Consider the following 16,666-nt stretch of genomic DNA (forward strand, 5'->3'; position numbering starts at 1 on the left):
GGTAAGTCATGATGTGAACCTGTACCAATGCTGGACAAATAAAGGCTATATATATATACATATTGTTGAGGTGTTTATTAGACGGCAGTCGGCGACGATGCTCAATGGCGACAGTCAAGCAAGAACACGAGCTCAGAGCGCGAGCGGGAAGAGCCCAAGAGGACGACCCACTAGAAGGCTATAGAGAGCGCAACCCCTTACTCAACTCAAAGGCTTCGCTACAACTTCCCCGGGTACGAAAAGGGAGCCGTCCGGCGACCTAACAGCTCGTCACTATGAGTGGGTCATAGTAGGCCTTGAGGCGCTCCACGTTGACTATGTCGCGCCCTCGACGGCGCATGTCCGAAGATGGTTCGATGGGTTCGATCACGTAGTTGACCGGGGATGTGCGCTCGACGACCCGATAGGGGCCTTCGTATTTCGGCAGTAGTTTTGAAGAGAGGCCAGTTGCAGTGGTAGGGACCGAGAGCCATACGAGTGCTCCAGGGAGGAACGTGGACTCAGAAGTGGTGGTGCCACCGCGAATGCTCTTCTGCCGCTCTTGTTCCTGCGTTGTAAAAGTCTTGGCAAGCTCGCGACACTCTTCCGCAAGCCTGGCTGTGTCAGAAATCGGCGCACAGTCAGTTGAATCCGGCTTGTATGGGAGTATCGTGTCGATGGTGTGCGACGGGTGCCTTCCGTACAATAAGAAGAAGGGTGAAAACCCAGTTGTGCTTTGAGGGGCGGTATTATAGGCGTAGGTGACGAAGGGCAGAATGACATCCCAATTTGTGTGATCGGCGGCGACGTACATTGAGAGCATGTCGCCGAGCGTGCGGTTAAAGCGTTCGGTTAGGCCATTCGTCTGCGGGTGGTAAGCAGTAGTTTTGCGGTGAACAGCATGGCACTCTTTGAGAATGGCTTCGACGACTTCCGACAAGAAGACACGGCCTCGATCGCTGAGAAGCTCCTGGGGTGGACCGTGACGCAGCATGAATCGGTGTAGCAGGAAGGAGGCAACGTCGCGCGCTGTAGCCGCTGGGAGGGCGGCGGTTTCGGCGTATCGCGTTAGATGGTCAACAGCGACGATTGCCCAGCGGTTACCAGCCGATGTCAGAGGAAGTGGTCCGTACAAGTCGATGCCCACGCGCCCGAACGGACGGTTAGGGCAAGGTAATGGTTGTAGACCAGCGGGTGACACGTGCGTTGAAGGTTTTCGGCGTTGGCAATCGAGGCAGGAGCGAACGAACTTCTGCACGTAGCGGTACATCCCTCGCCAGAAGTATCGTTGTCGAATGCGGTGGTAAGTTTTGGATACCCCAGAGTGCGCGCATTGTGGATCAGAGTGGAAGGACTCGCATATTTCAGAACGCAGACTGCGGGGTATCACAAGTAGCCACTGGCGGCCATCGGCGTTGTAATTGCGTCGGTGCAGTAGATCGTCACGAATGGCGAAATGGTGGGCTTGACGACGCAACGCGCGAGTGGTTGGTGTTGCCGACGGATCAGTGAGCAAGTCTATCAGCGAGGCGATCCATTTATCCTTGCGCTGTTCGGTAGCGATGGTGTGAACGTCGATGGAAGAAACAATAATGTTACGTGACGAGCATGGGGTATTGTCGTCAGGCAAGGGCGAGCGCGAGAGGGCGTCGGCGTCAGCATGCTGGCGTCCGTTGCGGTAGAGCACGCGGATATCGTAGTCCTGTAGGCGAAGTGCCCAGCGGGCGAGGCGGCCTGAGGGATCCTTCAATGACGACAGCCAGCATAGTGCATGACGGTCGGTGATCACATCAAATGGGCGACCATACAAATAGGGTCGGAACTTCGTAAGGGCCCAGATGATCGCCAGGCATTCTTTTTCGGTGACGGTGTAATTGGTCTCGGCTTTAGTAAGCGTACGACTTGCATATGCCACGACATATTCAGGGAACCCCGGTTTGCGCTGCGCAAGGACAGCGCCAAGGCCAACACCGCTGGCGTCTGTGTGTACCTCTGTAGGGGCCGTAGGGTCGTAGTGGCGTAGTATGGGAGGCGACGTCAACAAACGACGGAGCGTTGCGAAAGCGTCGTCGCACTCTGACGACCACGAATGGAGGGGCCCGTTACTTCCGAGGAGCTTCGTCAGCGGCGATATGATAGTCGCGAAGTTTCGAATGAAGCGCCGAAAGTAGGAACACAGTCCTACGAAACTGCGCAGTTCTTTGACGGACGTCGGTTTCGGGAACTCGGTCACGGCCCGAAGCTTGGCTGGATCGGGGAGAATTCCGTCCTTGGACACGACGTAGCCGAGTATTGTGAGCTGCCGTGCTGCAAATCGGCACTTCTTTAGATTCAGTTGCAGACCAGCGTTGCTCAAACGCGTCAACACATGCCGGAGGCGTTGAAGATGCGTGGAGAAGTCTGGAGCAAACACAACGACGTCGTCGAGGTAGCACAAGCACGTGTGCCATTTCAGGTTGCGCAGAATAGTATCCATCATGCGCTCGAAGGTGGCGGGCGCATTACACAGCCCAAACGGCATGACGTTGAATTCGTACAAGCCGTCGGGCGTGACAAAGGCGGTCTTCGGTCGAGCGTCATCAGCCATAGGCACTTGCCAGTACCCTGAGCGCAAATCGATGGATGAAAAGAATTCTGCTCCTTGTAGGCTGTCAATCGCGTCGTCTATGCGCGGTAGTGGATACACGTCCTTACGAGTGATCTTGTTGAGCCGTCGGTAGTCCACACAGAACCGCACAGAACCGTCCTTCTTCGCAACAAGAACGACAGGAGACGCCCAGGGGCTGTTCGATGGTCGAATAACATTGCGTCGAAGCATGTCGTCGACTTGCTCGTTGATTACGCGGCGTTCTGTGGGAGATACGCGATATGGACGTTGCCGCAGTGGCGGTTGGGCGCCAGTGTCGATGCGATGCGTAACGGTGGACGTGCGGCCGAGAGAAGTTTGAGCGACATCGAAAGAAGCGCGAAATTCTTCCAAGAGACCCAGAAGCTGGGAACGCTGGACCGGCGTAAGGTTGTCAGCAATGGAAGAAGCGAATACATCATCGGGCGATGAACCAGACGTGGTAACAGCACTGAGCGTACTGGAGTTGGGGCAGTGCGTGTCATCTGGTTCGTCCATAACTTGTGCGTCTTCGAGGGGTTCCACGCTGCCGAGACATTCTCCTCGCACCAACGTAACACTGTACGGAGATGGGTTGATAACAAAAATTGTCGCGCTGCCCTGAGTGACTTGCACGGTCGCGAAAGGCACCAGCAAGCCTTTCCTCGTGCAAACACGGTCAGATGGTGAGAGGAGCGCGACGCTGTCGGAGAGACTGGCGCAGTAGACGGACACCGCCATTGACGAGTATGCAGGCAGTTTGGTGTCGTCTTTGACGAGTACCTTGCTCACAGACGATGGACTGTCAGCCGGCGTCAGATCAGAGAATGGTGAGAGCTCTATTTCGGCGGGTGCGCAGTGAATCACGGCGTCGTGGTGGGAGAGAAAATCCCATCCTAGGATGACGTCGTGAGAGCATGCTGGAATGATGATCAATTCGACGGCGTACAGAGCATCGTTAATCATGACGCGGGCTGTGCACACCGCTGTAGGGTGAATACTTTGGGCGCTGGCTGTACGGAGGGAGAGCCCGGGAAGTGGCGTCGTCACTTTTCGCAGTAATCGGCTAAGTTTGGCGTCAATAACGGATACGGCGGCTCCAGTGTCGATAAGGGCAGATGCGCGAACACCGTCCACAAACACGTCTAACACGTTCGATGGGCTTCTCTGAGGGCTTTCGCAGTTCGACAGCGTCGCAGCCCTTGCCTCGTGGACTGCGACGACTAGTTTTCCTGGTCACGTGGGACCGGACGTGGCCGCATCGGTGACAGTGATCGGCGTCGTGGTGACGGCGAACGGCGTGTAGATGGAGCTGAGCGAGACGACGGTGACATAGGCGGCGGTGAAGCGTAATACGGGCGGCTTGACTGGCTGGTGATGGTTGAGCCGACACGAGGCGGCTGCACGCGATTGCAATAGCGGGCAACATGACCGGCGCAACCGCACGCGAAGCAGATCGGGCGGTTGTCAGAAGTGCGCCATCGATTCGTCGGGGTAGGTCCCATCCATGACGCAGGACGCGGTGGACGAGGCGTCTGCTGATACGACTGCATGATGGGCTGCATCGGTGGCCCAGGTATGACGTCGGCAAACGCAGCCGGCACACTCGCTTCAAAGGCCTGAGGTCTGGCGACGGCTTCGGCGTAAGTAAGTGGGGCAGCCACAGAGATCGCTTGGGGTGACCTGGCTACAACTTGCGCGTAACTGAGCGGTGCAGGCGCCGGAGGGGACTGGTGGTATTCCGGCATGACTTCCGCGATTTCCTGCTGAATAGCGCGGCGTAAGGGAGGCAGCAGCGTGGTCGATGGCTGTTCAACATGCTGCTGCTGAGGGAAGGCCAGTAGGGAGAACTGGCGGGCAATTTCCTCGCGCACAAAGGACTTGATCTCGGCTAGCAAGGCGGAATGATCAGAAATGGCCGACAAGCCAGCGAGATCGGCGTCGCGTGATGCAATATATATATTGCATACTTGTTATTGTGTTATTTACTTTTTCAATATATTTGGGCTTGGAAACTCAAGTATGTATTTTCTACTTTTAGAAGCTCCGGCTTAAAATACTGCCACATGCGCTCCTTTCTTTCTATGTTTTATGTTATTGGCCAATTGCACGTGTAGTTACTGCGTTGCGCAAACTGTGCCAGAATGTCTGGGAACATTCCAGATTATTTTAGGATCTTCTGTTAGGCTGGAGCACGCAATCGCGAACAGCTCAGTGTATTCTCCAACTAACGCAGCCACCAGTGATAATGCTCGAATGTTCGATGCCGCAGGTATAAATGCCGACGTGCCTTGCCACAGATCAGTTTATCGACGACCAACGCTCTGTTCGCCGCTATCAGTGTGCAGTGTGTATTGCTGTAGTTTGACTTTTCGTTTCCCGGCCACAAGTTCGGCCAAATAAAAAGCTTCATCTTGGACACACCGACTGCTGCTTTCGTCGACGTCACGACCCCGTGACAATACGTAAAATCTTGTAGTGTGGCTGTGGATAAGTCCAAGTTCATGTATATTTTAAATTACCTGTTCGGTTTCCTAGGTTTTTTTCATGACAGTAGTTCACAGACTTTCACTTCACAGTGGTAGGTGCTACAACTGTGACATGCTAATTTAATCAAACAGCAGAAGTACGTGTGCTCAAACAAATTTGGGACGTTTCACTGCTATATAAAAAAAAACAGTAACATATTCTCTGAACACAATCTCACTCATCACGACAACGTAAAAGTGCTTGGTGAAGCTGTGCTGGAAGAAGTGCTCGTCACACTTTTCATTTGTTTATTAGCTGTAAATAATTTGAAGGAGCCCATTGAACATATGTGCAAAGGCTAATGTAGTTGAGCACAGCCTTGTAAAGCTTTGTCGTATCTTTTTGTAAACTTCTATGATCTAAACACAGTTAATTGAGGCAAAATAGTTTTCAGCGTAGTTTGTAAATTGTCTCATAAGGCACAACTAAACGTTGCATTTATGTTGCGCGGCGGCTGTATTTTAGATGGAGGCGAAAATGTTTGAGGCCCGTGTACTTAGATTTAGGTGCACGTTAAAGAACCCCAGGTGGTCGAAATTTCCGGAGCCCTCCACTACGGCGTCCCTCATAATCATATCGTGGTTTTGGGACGTTAGACCCCAGATATTATTAGATGTTGGAAAGACTGTTAATTCCCCTCACTGCCGTGATGTTCGTTTTGTAATGTGATTTATAATTTAAAAAAAAAACTGACCCTACGTTTCGAGACCCATTCGGTCTCTTAGTATTTTTTGAATTAAGAAGACTAATGATTAAATGTGGCTGGAGATCTTTTTATTCTTATAATCTTGCCCATCCAGACAGACTTCTATATATTTACCTTTAAATTTATAATTTCTGATGATTCACATGCGAACCATGATATGATTATGAGTCATACAGTAGTGGGCAACTCTAGATTGATTCTAACTGCCTGGAGTTAAGCAAACGCAGTTGAAGCCTTGAAGAAGACAAGACTGCTTGTCGAAACATTTGCTCCAGCGACACCTCTTGTTCACAAATTTTCCGTCTCTTCAAGCTTTCGTTTTTCCCTGAACTTCAGACGCAAATCTGTGCACACGAGGGTCCTTGCATTTCGCCCCCAATATCATGTGACCACCGTGGCTGGGTATAAAACCTGCGTCGTTGAGCTCAGCAGTGCCACGTAACGTAACTAATGCACGGAGATAGTGTTCAATTTCAACGCTATTGCAGTGTAGATTGCATGACACAGTAGACAGCTAATACTTGTGGACGATTGTAGGCACCCCTCCATGAGATGCCTGGTAAACTATTCACAAATACAGCATTGCAAGCGTGAGGTTCAAGATGACCTGTTGTAGCAGATGTTCACATGTTTCGCCACACTTGCAGAGTGGACATTCGGGGGTAGTCACCCTGTCGTTGCCTGGCAATCCTGGAAAAACAATGACATCACCAGATATTGATAAGCATAATCAATGAATATTAAATTTTGCAAAAGTAAACATATAAACATAGTGAACAAAACAGCGGTTTGTTGTACATATATGTAAACGTACTTACCTTATAATGCACGTTGTATCACTCGGGCTAGCGTCTTTACAAGGCGTGTCAAGTAACAGGTGCCTTGCTCATTGCACACAGCTGTTTCCTTGTCAGGCCAGGAGGCTACAGCAGAAAAAAAATATTTCTGATTATATGGTTTTTTTATCACACTAAAGTGAAAGTACACTCATAATTATGTGAAGCTTTTGTTACACTAAATGTGTAGTAAAAAAACCTAAAGTGACAACAGGAGAAATGAGACCTCTAAACCTGGCTTCTCAAATGCGACTCCGGCAAACTATAACTCATATGTTTTTTGCACTGATATACGGGCTAGTTACGAAGATACATGCGAGGCGTTGGTGATGCAGTTGCCTTTCTTTATTGCAGCGGCCTAGTTAATGTTAACCGAACGATAAACTCAGCAACTCGCTCCCACGTGAAGCCACGCCGCAAGGAACGAACGCTTTCTCATCGACAGAGTATGACGTTGAAAAATTGAATATTGCAGTGCGTCGCCTCCGTGTGACACCCACACAAAGCCATTGGTAAAAAAAAACTGAAGCAATGGGTTTTTACTCACCGGTCCGTATATTCTCGGGCTTGAAACGAGTGTCATCCGGTGAAAGCTTCAACGGTCCCTTCGTTCCCCTGAAGTCAGCTGAATGCACTTCGCGAAAGCATGTTAACGAGTCAAAACGAACAGAACAAAAGCGAGTGTGTCGGCCGGCAGTGGCTGGAAACATCTACAGCGAAACGAAACAGCGCGAGACCCATCCCAATGCACCGCGAACCGTTACCTGTCGTTGCGCCGCCGTATATTTTGAAATGAAGATAATGATGCCGATAGGCTGATGACAACTACGAGTCTGTTTGAGCAAAAGCTATAACAAAAGATTCACGACGCGGTACCTGGCAAGGCAAGGCCACTTCGTATAAACAGCAATTAGTTTTATTGAAGTGTAACTGTAAGCAAACAACTAAACTTCCTTATTTCAAGAATATTTTGATTTGAAGTTTGGCCCCGATGAGGGCGCGCCTACATAAATAAAAATTACACCATCTCCCGCTAAAGGGGACCATGAGGCGATGCGAAGCCGGAGCACTTGCACGATCGCGTTCCGTTGGCGTTCGTTGGGCATGCTACCGACCTCGCGTCGTGGAACGCGAAGAGGGACGCTACGCGCGTCGTATCTTCCATCTAGCCTGGCCGTTAATTCTCACAGGGCGAGCGGGGAACGCGGTCGACATGCGGGCGAGAGGGGGGCAGCGTAGGAGAGGAGAGCGAAGGGGAGGGGACGCGCATGCGCTCGAGCTCATCGGCTCATCGCGGCGTTGCGCAGGAGAGAATTTCGGCATGTCTATACTCGCGGACAACTTTTCTTGGCAATGAAGCGAAGGCTACAGAGCCACAATGCACGTATCCTACCGCTAATGAATGTAGTCACACAATTGCGTCCGTATTTTCTGCGTGAGATATATAAAATACTCCTTCATTTTCTACATGTAGCTTTTTGAGGCGGAAAGCAGCGCACACAAGTGAGATATTTGCATTTCTTTTACTTTATACGTTGTCACTTTGCGTTTTTGCGTGCGTGAAAAAGTAGCGCCTTTACCTGTATCTTAGACGCTAAGCAGCGTTTGCGTCGAAATGCAACGCTAGCCATCACTTTCCACGGCGTTACGAGACGCGCGCCAAACCGGACTACTTCGCGCAGCAGTACATGTGCAGACGCTCCGCCCCCGTAGCTTTCCCTTCATTGCCAAGAAAAGTTGTCCGCGAGTATAGCCCTCGTTTCAGAGGAAGAGTGGAAAGGGGGAGGGAAGAGGGGTATGGGAGAGGGGGAAGGGAGAGGGAAAGTGGAGAGGGAAAGTGGAGAGGGGGAGAGGGAAAGTGAAGAGGGTGAGTGGAGAGGAGTTGTGTGGAGAGGGTATGCGCATGCGCAGTAAGGGTGGTCACGCCGCACACCACCACCACCACCACCACCACCACCGGATTGAGCTCCGCCTTAGAGGGTACTGACACAAAATTTCGCGGCCGAGATAGCCTGCTGGATTGATTCCCGTGTACGTGCGTGTACCATCTGCAAAATATCGGCAGCGAATAAAGCTTGGAAGGTATTTTATATGAATTTTGAAGTTCGCGAGCGCGATTCAGCATTATAGGCCGCACCTAGTGCATTGACACCCTCGGATGTGACCCTAGGTGACCCCCCTACTTCCCCTACGTAACCGTTGCAGCCGGTACAAGTTACGATGACGTCGTAGCCGCCATTTCTGTTTTGACGCGCTTTCCGACGAATCGCTCCTCGCCAGCGGGTCAAACATGAAGTGATTCGCCGCGTCGAAAATTCCTTCGATCCCCGCCGCAAGAAAATCGTCGCCATCAGACGACGATGAGCCCGACGACGACAGACCGCGCGGAAATGCGTCACTGTTCTGTGTGCTCACGTGACCGAGCGTTTCACTCACTAGGTGGTGATAGTTGCACCCGGCGGCTTGCCGTTTTTGGAGCTCTGTCAAACCGAAACTGAGGCTGTGTCGGTAATGAGGAGCTTGTAATTAATTATCTGTCGCGCGCTGCAGCAAACGATGTGCCGTGTTATGACTAACAGGCCTCAGCAACACATTGCAGCAAAAAAGGCGGGGCGAAAATTTTTGTGTCAGGACTCCCTTAAGATACTTGGCATCTAAAAGTGAAATAGCGCGAATGGCGGCCACCACCAGGCCGCCATGTTAACCTAACACAGAGGTTAGTAGATCCACTCCCGCTTTTCGAAGCTGGAACTCGCTGCGGTTGATTTTTTCGCCCTCTGCGGCGACCGCTGGAACTTGAGACTTTCCGGGGCCTGGTTCCCCGCTCACCCTGAGAATTAACGGCCAGGCTAGAGGGAAGACACGACGCGCGTAGCGTTCCTCTTCGCATTCCACGACGCTTTGAATGGACGGAAGCCGCTTACGGCGCAGGACATCGCCCCAGCTTAAAGGGCCCCTCACCAGGCCACATAGCAAATTTTAGTTAGACGTTGGAAATTGTTGTGGGCCGAATGAAGAGCAGTATGCCGCAAGAATTTTTCAAATCGGTTCATTACGAGCTGAGAAAAACAATAATTTGTAGCGGCGCGGAACCATGATGTCACAAAATGCGCGCACGGTGCGCGGCACTCTTCGAGGAGACTGGCCCACGGGAGGAGGGGCGCACCGGAAGACCGGCGCGGCGACTGACGTCAGGTGGGAAAGGAGGAAGAGGAGCGGCGCATCTGCCGCGGTCCCGCGGTCACCGCGGTGGGGAAGCAGAGTTCGCCGAACGGTTGCAGCAGGTGGAAGAGGGGTCGGAGGTCAGGCCAAACGGTAGCCGGCAGCCTGAACTTCGCTGTCGAGTCCGCGACAGGTACTCGCGGAATCTTCGGCGGTGGCGTAGAACTGGTGTTCTTGCCCAACTTCGGCCAGCGGTAGACAGCGGAGCAGCAGCCCGGAATCCACCAGCTAGGACCTTCGACCTGACCCCTACACCACACAGATAAGCGCCATGTTCGGCGGCTCTCCTCTCTCTCGCCGGGACTTTTCGTAATCGGGTGCCATCCCGAGTGTGTTTATCCATCGAGCGTTGTTTTTAGTGTGTACATTTCAGCGTAGTGTTCATTTATCTATTGTCGCGCGTATTCCTCTTTGTTTTGTTCTTTTAAGCTCAGTGTGTTTATCCATCGAGTGTTGTTAGTGTGTACATTTTAGCGTAGTGTTCGTTTATCCAGTGTCGCGCGTGTCTCTCTTTGTTTTGTTCTTTGAGCTCAGTGTGTATTTTTGTGTTACCTAGCGTACCCTGATGGTATCGTATTAAACTGTTCTGTGTAGTGTATGCGCGGTCTCCCGACTCTTGCCCCTGGCCCCACGTCCGATCAGGCGTGGACCTATCGCCGGTCACTTTCGAACCACGCACATCGCGTGGGGTGGGTCCGTTGTCCGCCCACCCCCTCCAATCGGAGAGTAAATCTTTGACAACTGGCGTCCGCAGACAGGACTTGTTGACCACGGTCGAACGTGGCCACGGGGCAGAGGCGGCAGAACGAACACGGTCCGCGAACAGATTAGCAGAGCCGAGATATGGCCGAAGAGGCAGAGCGCCTTGTCGCTGTCGGGAAACAGCTAGGCTACGAGGGAACGGCCCTTCAGGAATTTCTGCGCGAGGAACGGGCCGCACATCGCGAGCGCCTTCGAGAAGTCGAGCAGCGAAAGCGGGAGGAGGAAGAACGCGAGAGAGAGCGAAAGCGGGAGGAGGAAGAACGGGAGAAAGAGCGGAAACGCGAAGACGAGGAGCGCGACAGGGCGCGCTCGGATCGGCGCATCGTCGAGCAATAATGGCAGCTCGGAGGGCATGTCAAACGCAGCCGCGGTACCGACTCACTTCACGGGGGTAGGCGCCCAGAGGCTGCTAGCACCGTTCAGCGAAAAAACCGACGATCTGGACGCGTATCTGACGCGCTTTGAGCGGGTGGCCGAAGCGCACGCGTGGGCGCCGGGACATTGGGCCACGGCTCTCAGTACGTGTCTGACGGGGGAAGCACTCACTGTGTTCAGCCGCATGCCAGCATCGGAGGCGCTAGTGTATGAAAAGGTTAAACGGGCCCTCCTACTTCGTTTTCGCCTCACAGAGGAAGGCTTCCGAAAGAGGTTCAGGACGGAGGCCCCCCAGGACGAGGAGTCGCCAGCGCAGTTTTTCGCGCGGTTAGAAAACTACTGGGAGAGGTGGGTGCAACTCTCAGAGGCAAGCCGGTCATACGAGGGAGTCAAGAACCTTATCTTGGCGGAGCAATTTCTCGAAAACTGCAAACCGGCGTTGGCGTTGTTCCTCAAGGAAAAGAAGAGCCGCGACGTCGAGGATCTCCTCCAGAGAGCCGAAGAATATGTCAGCGCCCGAGAGACGATAAATTTTGGCAGACGGGATGGAAAACAAGGGAGCCAAGGGGGAGACATCACCGAGGGGAGTCGAGGCAGGCGACAACCCAACAGCGGAACGGCGCTCCGGTGTTATTTGTGCTCACGACCGGGACATTTGGCATCACAATGCACGAACGGTCACAGAAATGCGAGCGGCCAGCCGCCCGCCGTGAAGAACGTCTCGGCCTGCGTTGAAGATGGATATCTCGAACTGGAGGACGGGCAGCGCGTGCCCGTCGTGAACTTGGGCATGGCGCACGTCACGGGTGACCTCCCTGTCGTCAAAGGCCGGGTCGCGGGGAAGAGCATAAAAGTCTTGAGGGACAGTGGCTGTAACATCGTCATTGTTAACCGAGACTTCGTTAATGCATCAGACATGACAGGCAGGTGCAGGGCGGTTTACCTCGTAGACCGTTCAGTGAGGACATTACCGGAGGCCCGAATATACATCGATACGCCCTACTACACAGGGGAGGTCTTGGCCGCATGTATGGAGAGCCCCTTGTTTGACCTCATACTGGGGAATATCGAGGGCGCCCGGGCCCCCGCCGACCCAGACGGTGCATGGAGTGAGGCCGATGCGCGGGAAGACATCGACGCGACACCGAGGCCACACAAGCGGCTGGAGCCACCAGGGATACAAACCCAGTCCCAGCCGATAGCCGCGGTGACAACACGCCGCCAAGCTCAGCAGCAGACCTTCCAGGCGGTCCAGAGTTTGCAGGTGCCGCCCACCCTGGCCGCAGTCACTCCCGATCAGATGAAGGAAGACCAGCGGCGGGATGACACCCTGCAACAGCTCTTTCGGATGCAGAGAGAGGGACGGAGCGGGAAATGCAAGGGCGGATCGTTCGCTATCCGGCTCAGGGACGGGCTGCTGTATAGGGAATACACGTCGGAGTCGGGGCCGAAGACAGTGCAGCTGATTGTCCCGAGACCGCATCGCAACCAGGTCCTTCACCTCGCTCACTGCGGGCTGATGGCAGGTCACCTGGGAAAAAGAAAGACCACGGACCGCATACTAGCCGATTTTTTCTGGCCGGGTATGCATAAGGATGTGGAAAACTTTGTTGCCTCTTGCGACATTTGCCAGAAGACGACCAACCGCGGATCGGCGAGGAAGGTACCCCTCGAAAGGATGCCACTTGTCGACACGCCATTTCGCAAGGTCGCCATTGATATCCTGTGCCCTTTGAAACCAACAACCCGAAGGGGCAACAAGTACATCCTGACACTGGTCGACTACGCCACCCGCTTTCCGGAAGCGATTGCCCTGCCCAGTATAGAAAGTGAGCGAGTGGCCGAGGCACTTCTGAAAATTTTCTCCCGGGTAGGCGTACCGGAGGAGATGCTGAGCGACCGTGGATCAAACTTCACCTCTGAACTCATGTCGGAGGTGGGACGCTTGCTTTCATTGCGGCTTCAGACGACGACTCCATACCACCCAATGGCGAACGGCCTGGTGGAGAAGTTTAATGGGACGTTGAAGAAGATGCTGCGGCGCATGTGTACGGAACAGCCCAAGGATTGGGACCGCTTCATCGAGCCCCTGCTGTTCGCCTACAGAGAGGTCCCACAGGCCAGCACTGGGTTCTCCCCGTTCGAGTTGCTATACGGGCGGAATGTGCGGGGCCCCCTTCACATACTCAGAGAGCTATGGACTGGGTCGCGCCTGGAGGAGGAGGTGAAGACGGCCTACCAGTACGTTGTCGACCTAAGGGAGAGGCTTGAAACGACGTGTCAGATAGCCCATGAGGCCCTTGACCAAGCAGGAGAGCGTTACAAGCGCTACTATGATCGTGGAGCGAAGGCGAAGATTTTGCATCCGGGTGACCAAGCGCTCCTACTGCTGCCTACTGAGCACAACAAGCTCGCCATGAAATGGAAGGGACCGTACACAATCAGAGAAAGGAAAGGCGAGGTCGACTACGTGGTGGAGATAGGTGATGGTGCGAAGACATTCCATGCGAACATGTTGAAGAAGTACCACACCAGGGAACCGGAACCCGGGACGCCAGTCCCAACGGTCGCGGCAATAGCCAGTGGGCAAGGAGTACCAATGTGGCCATGGGAAGAGCGAGGAGACTACCGCGACGTCGCCGCTTCCGACAAACTCAGTGCTCAGCGGGCGACTGAGTTAAAAGCATTAATCTCACGACACAAAGATGTATTTTCGGAGCGACCAGGTGTCACCGACTGGGCTGTCTGTAAGTTATCGACGACAACGGAAGAGCCGGTACATGTACGACAGTACCCCCTTCCCTTTGCGGTAAGACAGGAAGTGGAGGCAGAGGTCGCTACGATGCTTCAGATGGGGGTGATTGAGAGGTCTCATTCCCCATACAACGCCCCGACCGTGTTGATCAAGAAACCCGACGGCACGAACAGGTTTTGCGTGGACTTCCGACGGCTGAACGAGGTGCTGATCGCAGACGCAGAACCAATCCCGCGAGCGGACTGCCTGATCGCGGAGGTGGGAAGCCGGAAGATATTCTCGAAGATGGACCTCGCAAAGGGGTACTGGCAAGTGCCCCTAGACGAACAGTCCAAGGAAAAGACGGCGTTTTCAACGTCGAACGGACTCTAACAGTTCAAGAACATGCCGTTCGGCATAAAGACTGCTCCGGCTGTGTTCGCAAAGCTCATGCGGAGACTCCTCGGTGATATTGCCCACGTCTACCACTACTACGATGACGTGCTCATTGCGACGGATAGCTGGGAGCGACATTGCGACCTGTACGCCTTGGAGCGGGTACTGGCGAGGTTGCGGGAGGCGGGAATGACCGTTCACCCCAAGAAATGCAAACTGGGCTTCGACCAGTTGTCTTTCCTTGGCCACAAAATTGGGAGAGGAAGGCTGGGCCCCTTGGAAACCACCTTGGACAAGATACGCGAGGCTACACCGCCAAGCACCAAACGCCAAGTTCGGGCCTTCCTGGGAATGGCCGGCTACTACCGCGAGTTCATCCCAAATTATGCGACGATCGCCGCACCTCTGACGGACCTGACAAGGAAGCGGGCGCCGAATCATGTTGAGTGGGGAGCCCTCGAGCAGGATGCATTTGATAAACTGCGGAGACTGCTCATTGAAGCACCGATTCTGCAGATCCCAGATTTCTCTCAACCATTCGTGCTACGCACAGACGCCTCCGATCAGGGGCTCGGCGCCGTCCTATTGCAGGATAAGGGGGGAGTGCTTCACCCGGTTGCATACGCGAGCCGGAAACTCCTACCGAGAGAGCAGGCCTACGCTGCCATTGAAAAGGAATGTCTCGCCATTGTATGGGCAGTTAAGCGATTTAACTTCTACCTTTACGGTAAGCGATTCACGGTCCAAACGGATCATCAACCCCTGAGATACCTCAAAGAGGCCCGATTCACGAACTCCCGGGTGCTCCGATGGGCCCTACTCCTGCAGGAGTACGACTTTCGCGTGATATGTATCAAGGGCACCGAGAATGTTGGCGCGGACTACCTCAGCCGGGTGTAGGCGGCCGCAGAGGTATGAAGAGACACTGTTTTTTTTTCTCATTTAACTGTACTCAATTTTGTCCTGTTCATATCTCCCTTTTGTTCATCTTATGCTCTGTGTGCGTCTATTGTCGGGAGTGCCCGCGACAGCTTCGGTGCAGTGTTGTGTGCGCGAGCGCTTGCGCTGCCCTGGAACACATCGACGTGACGTTGCGCATGATCGTCTGGTGCTCGGACCGCTTTCGGTGCGCGCCTGTGACTTTGTGGTGCGTTGAATGTTGAGTGATAACATTCTTGTCGCCGGGGTGGTGTCACAAAATGCGCGCACGGTGCGCGGCACTCTTCGAGGAGACTGGCCCACGGGAGGAGGGGCGCACCGGAAGACCGGCGCGGCGACTGACGTCAGGTGGGAAAGGAGGAAGAGGAGCGGCGCATCTGCCGCGGTCCCGCGGTCACCGCGGTGGGGAAGCAGAGTTCGCCGAACGGTTGCAGCAGGTGGAAGAGGGGTCGGAGGTCAGGCCAAACGGTAGCCGGCAGCCTGAACTTCGCTGTCGAGTCCGCGACAGGTACTCGCGGAATCTTCGGCGGTGGCGTAGAACTGGTGTTCTTGCCCAACTTCGGCCAGCGGTAGACAGCGGAGCAGCAGCCCGGAATCCACCAGCTAGGACCTTCGACCTGACCCCTACACCACACAGATAAGCGCCATGTTCGGCGGCTCTCCTCTCTCTCGCCGGGACTTTTCGTAATCGGGTGCCATCCCGAGTGTGTTTATCCATCGAGCGTTGTTTTTAGTGTGTACATTTCAGCGTAGTGTTCATTTATCTATTGTCGCGCGTATTCCTCTTTGTTTTGTTCTTTTAAGCTCAGTGTGTTTATCCATCGAGTGTTGTTAGTGTGTACATTTTAGCGTAGTGTTCGTTTATCCAGTGTCGCGCGTGTCTCTCTTTGTTTTGTTCTTTGAGCTCAGTGTGTATTTTTGTGTTACCTAGCGTACCCTGATGGTATCGTATTAAACTGTTCTGTGTAGTGTATGCGCGGTCTCCCGACTCTTGCCCCTGGCCCCACGTCCGATCAGGCGTGGACCTATCGCCGGTCACTTTCGAACCACGCACATCGCGTGGGGTGGGTCCGTTGTCCGCCCACCCCCTCCAATGGGAGAGTAAATCTTTGACACATGATGCGAGGAGGCAAGTTTCAAACCCTTGCCACTCGCCCCGTATAGCCTTCGCAAGCCAAATCCCTTCCCTGCCCTCTTCACTTGACACATACGCATGAACACGTCATGCGCAGCATGGTCACGTGCGCATGACGTGCCCGAGCCAGCCCGAGCACGCGAGCGGCGTTGCACGGTCGCTACCTTTTTTTTTATGTAGCGGCCATGGGCGTTTTGTCGGCGTTCTCTGTGGTCAAGGAGGAACCTCCTTGTCTGTGGTGTACTGCCTGTTTCTGCGGGACGGACATGAAAGTTGAGACATTTGTACGGGCACGAGAGTGGCGGTATCATGAGCCAGTGCCGCATTAACGTTTACTTGGACGCGGTAGCATAAACGAGCATAATGAGTGCTCGAACGCGCCAGAACATTACTTTCGTTTCCAGGGCTGGCGTCTGCTCGATGCGCTAACCGCGGGGACACGAACGCA

The 16,666-nt window shown here is 53.8% G+C and overlaps 1 protein-coding gene across 1 annotated transcript; it reads left to right on the top strand.

The window, feature by feature from the left end:
- Window positions 1–10,991: 10,991 nt before the first annotated feature.
- LOC119381945 (uncharacterized) lies at window positions 10,992–14,141 on the top strand. Its single transcript, XM_037649693.1, has one exon. The coding sequence runs from the start codon at window positions 10,992–10,994 to the stop codon at window positions 14,139–14,141; it is 3,150 nt and encodes a 1,049-aa protein (XP_037505621.1).
- The last annotated feature ends 2,525 nt before the right edge of the window (window positions 14,142–16,666 follow it).

Source organism: Rhipicephalus sanguineus, chromosome 2 (genome assembly GCF_013339695.2).
Source record: "Rhipicephalus sanguineus isolate Rsan-2018 chromosome 2, BIME_Rsan_1.4, whole genome shotgun sequence".
Classification (NCBI taxonomy): Eukaryota; Metazoa; Arthropoda; class Arachnida; order Ixodida; family Ixodidae; genus Rhipicephalus; species Rhipicephalus sanguineus.

Coding starts and splice junctions, on each gene's coding strand:
- LOC119381945 (XM_037649693.1), top strand. CDS start 10,992: ATGTCAAACGCAGCCGCGGTACCGACTCACTTCACGGGGGTAGGCGCC.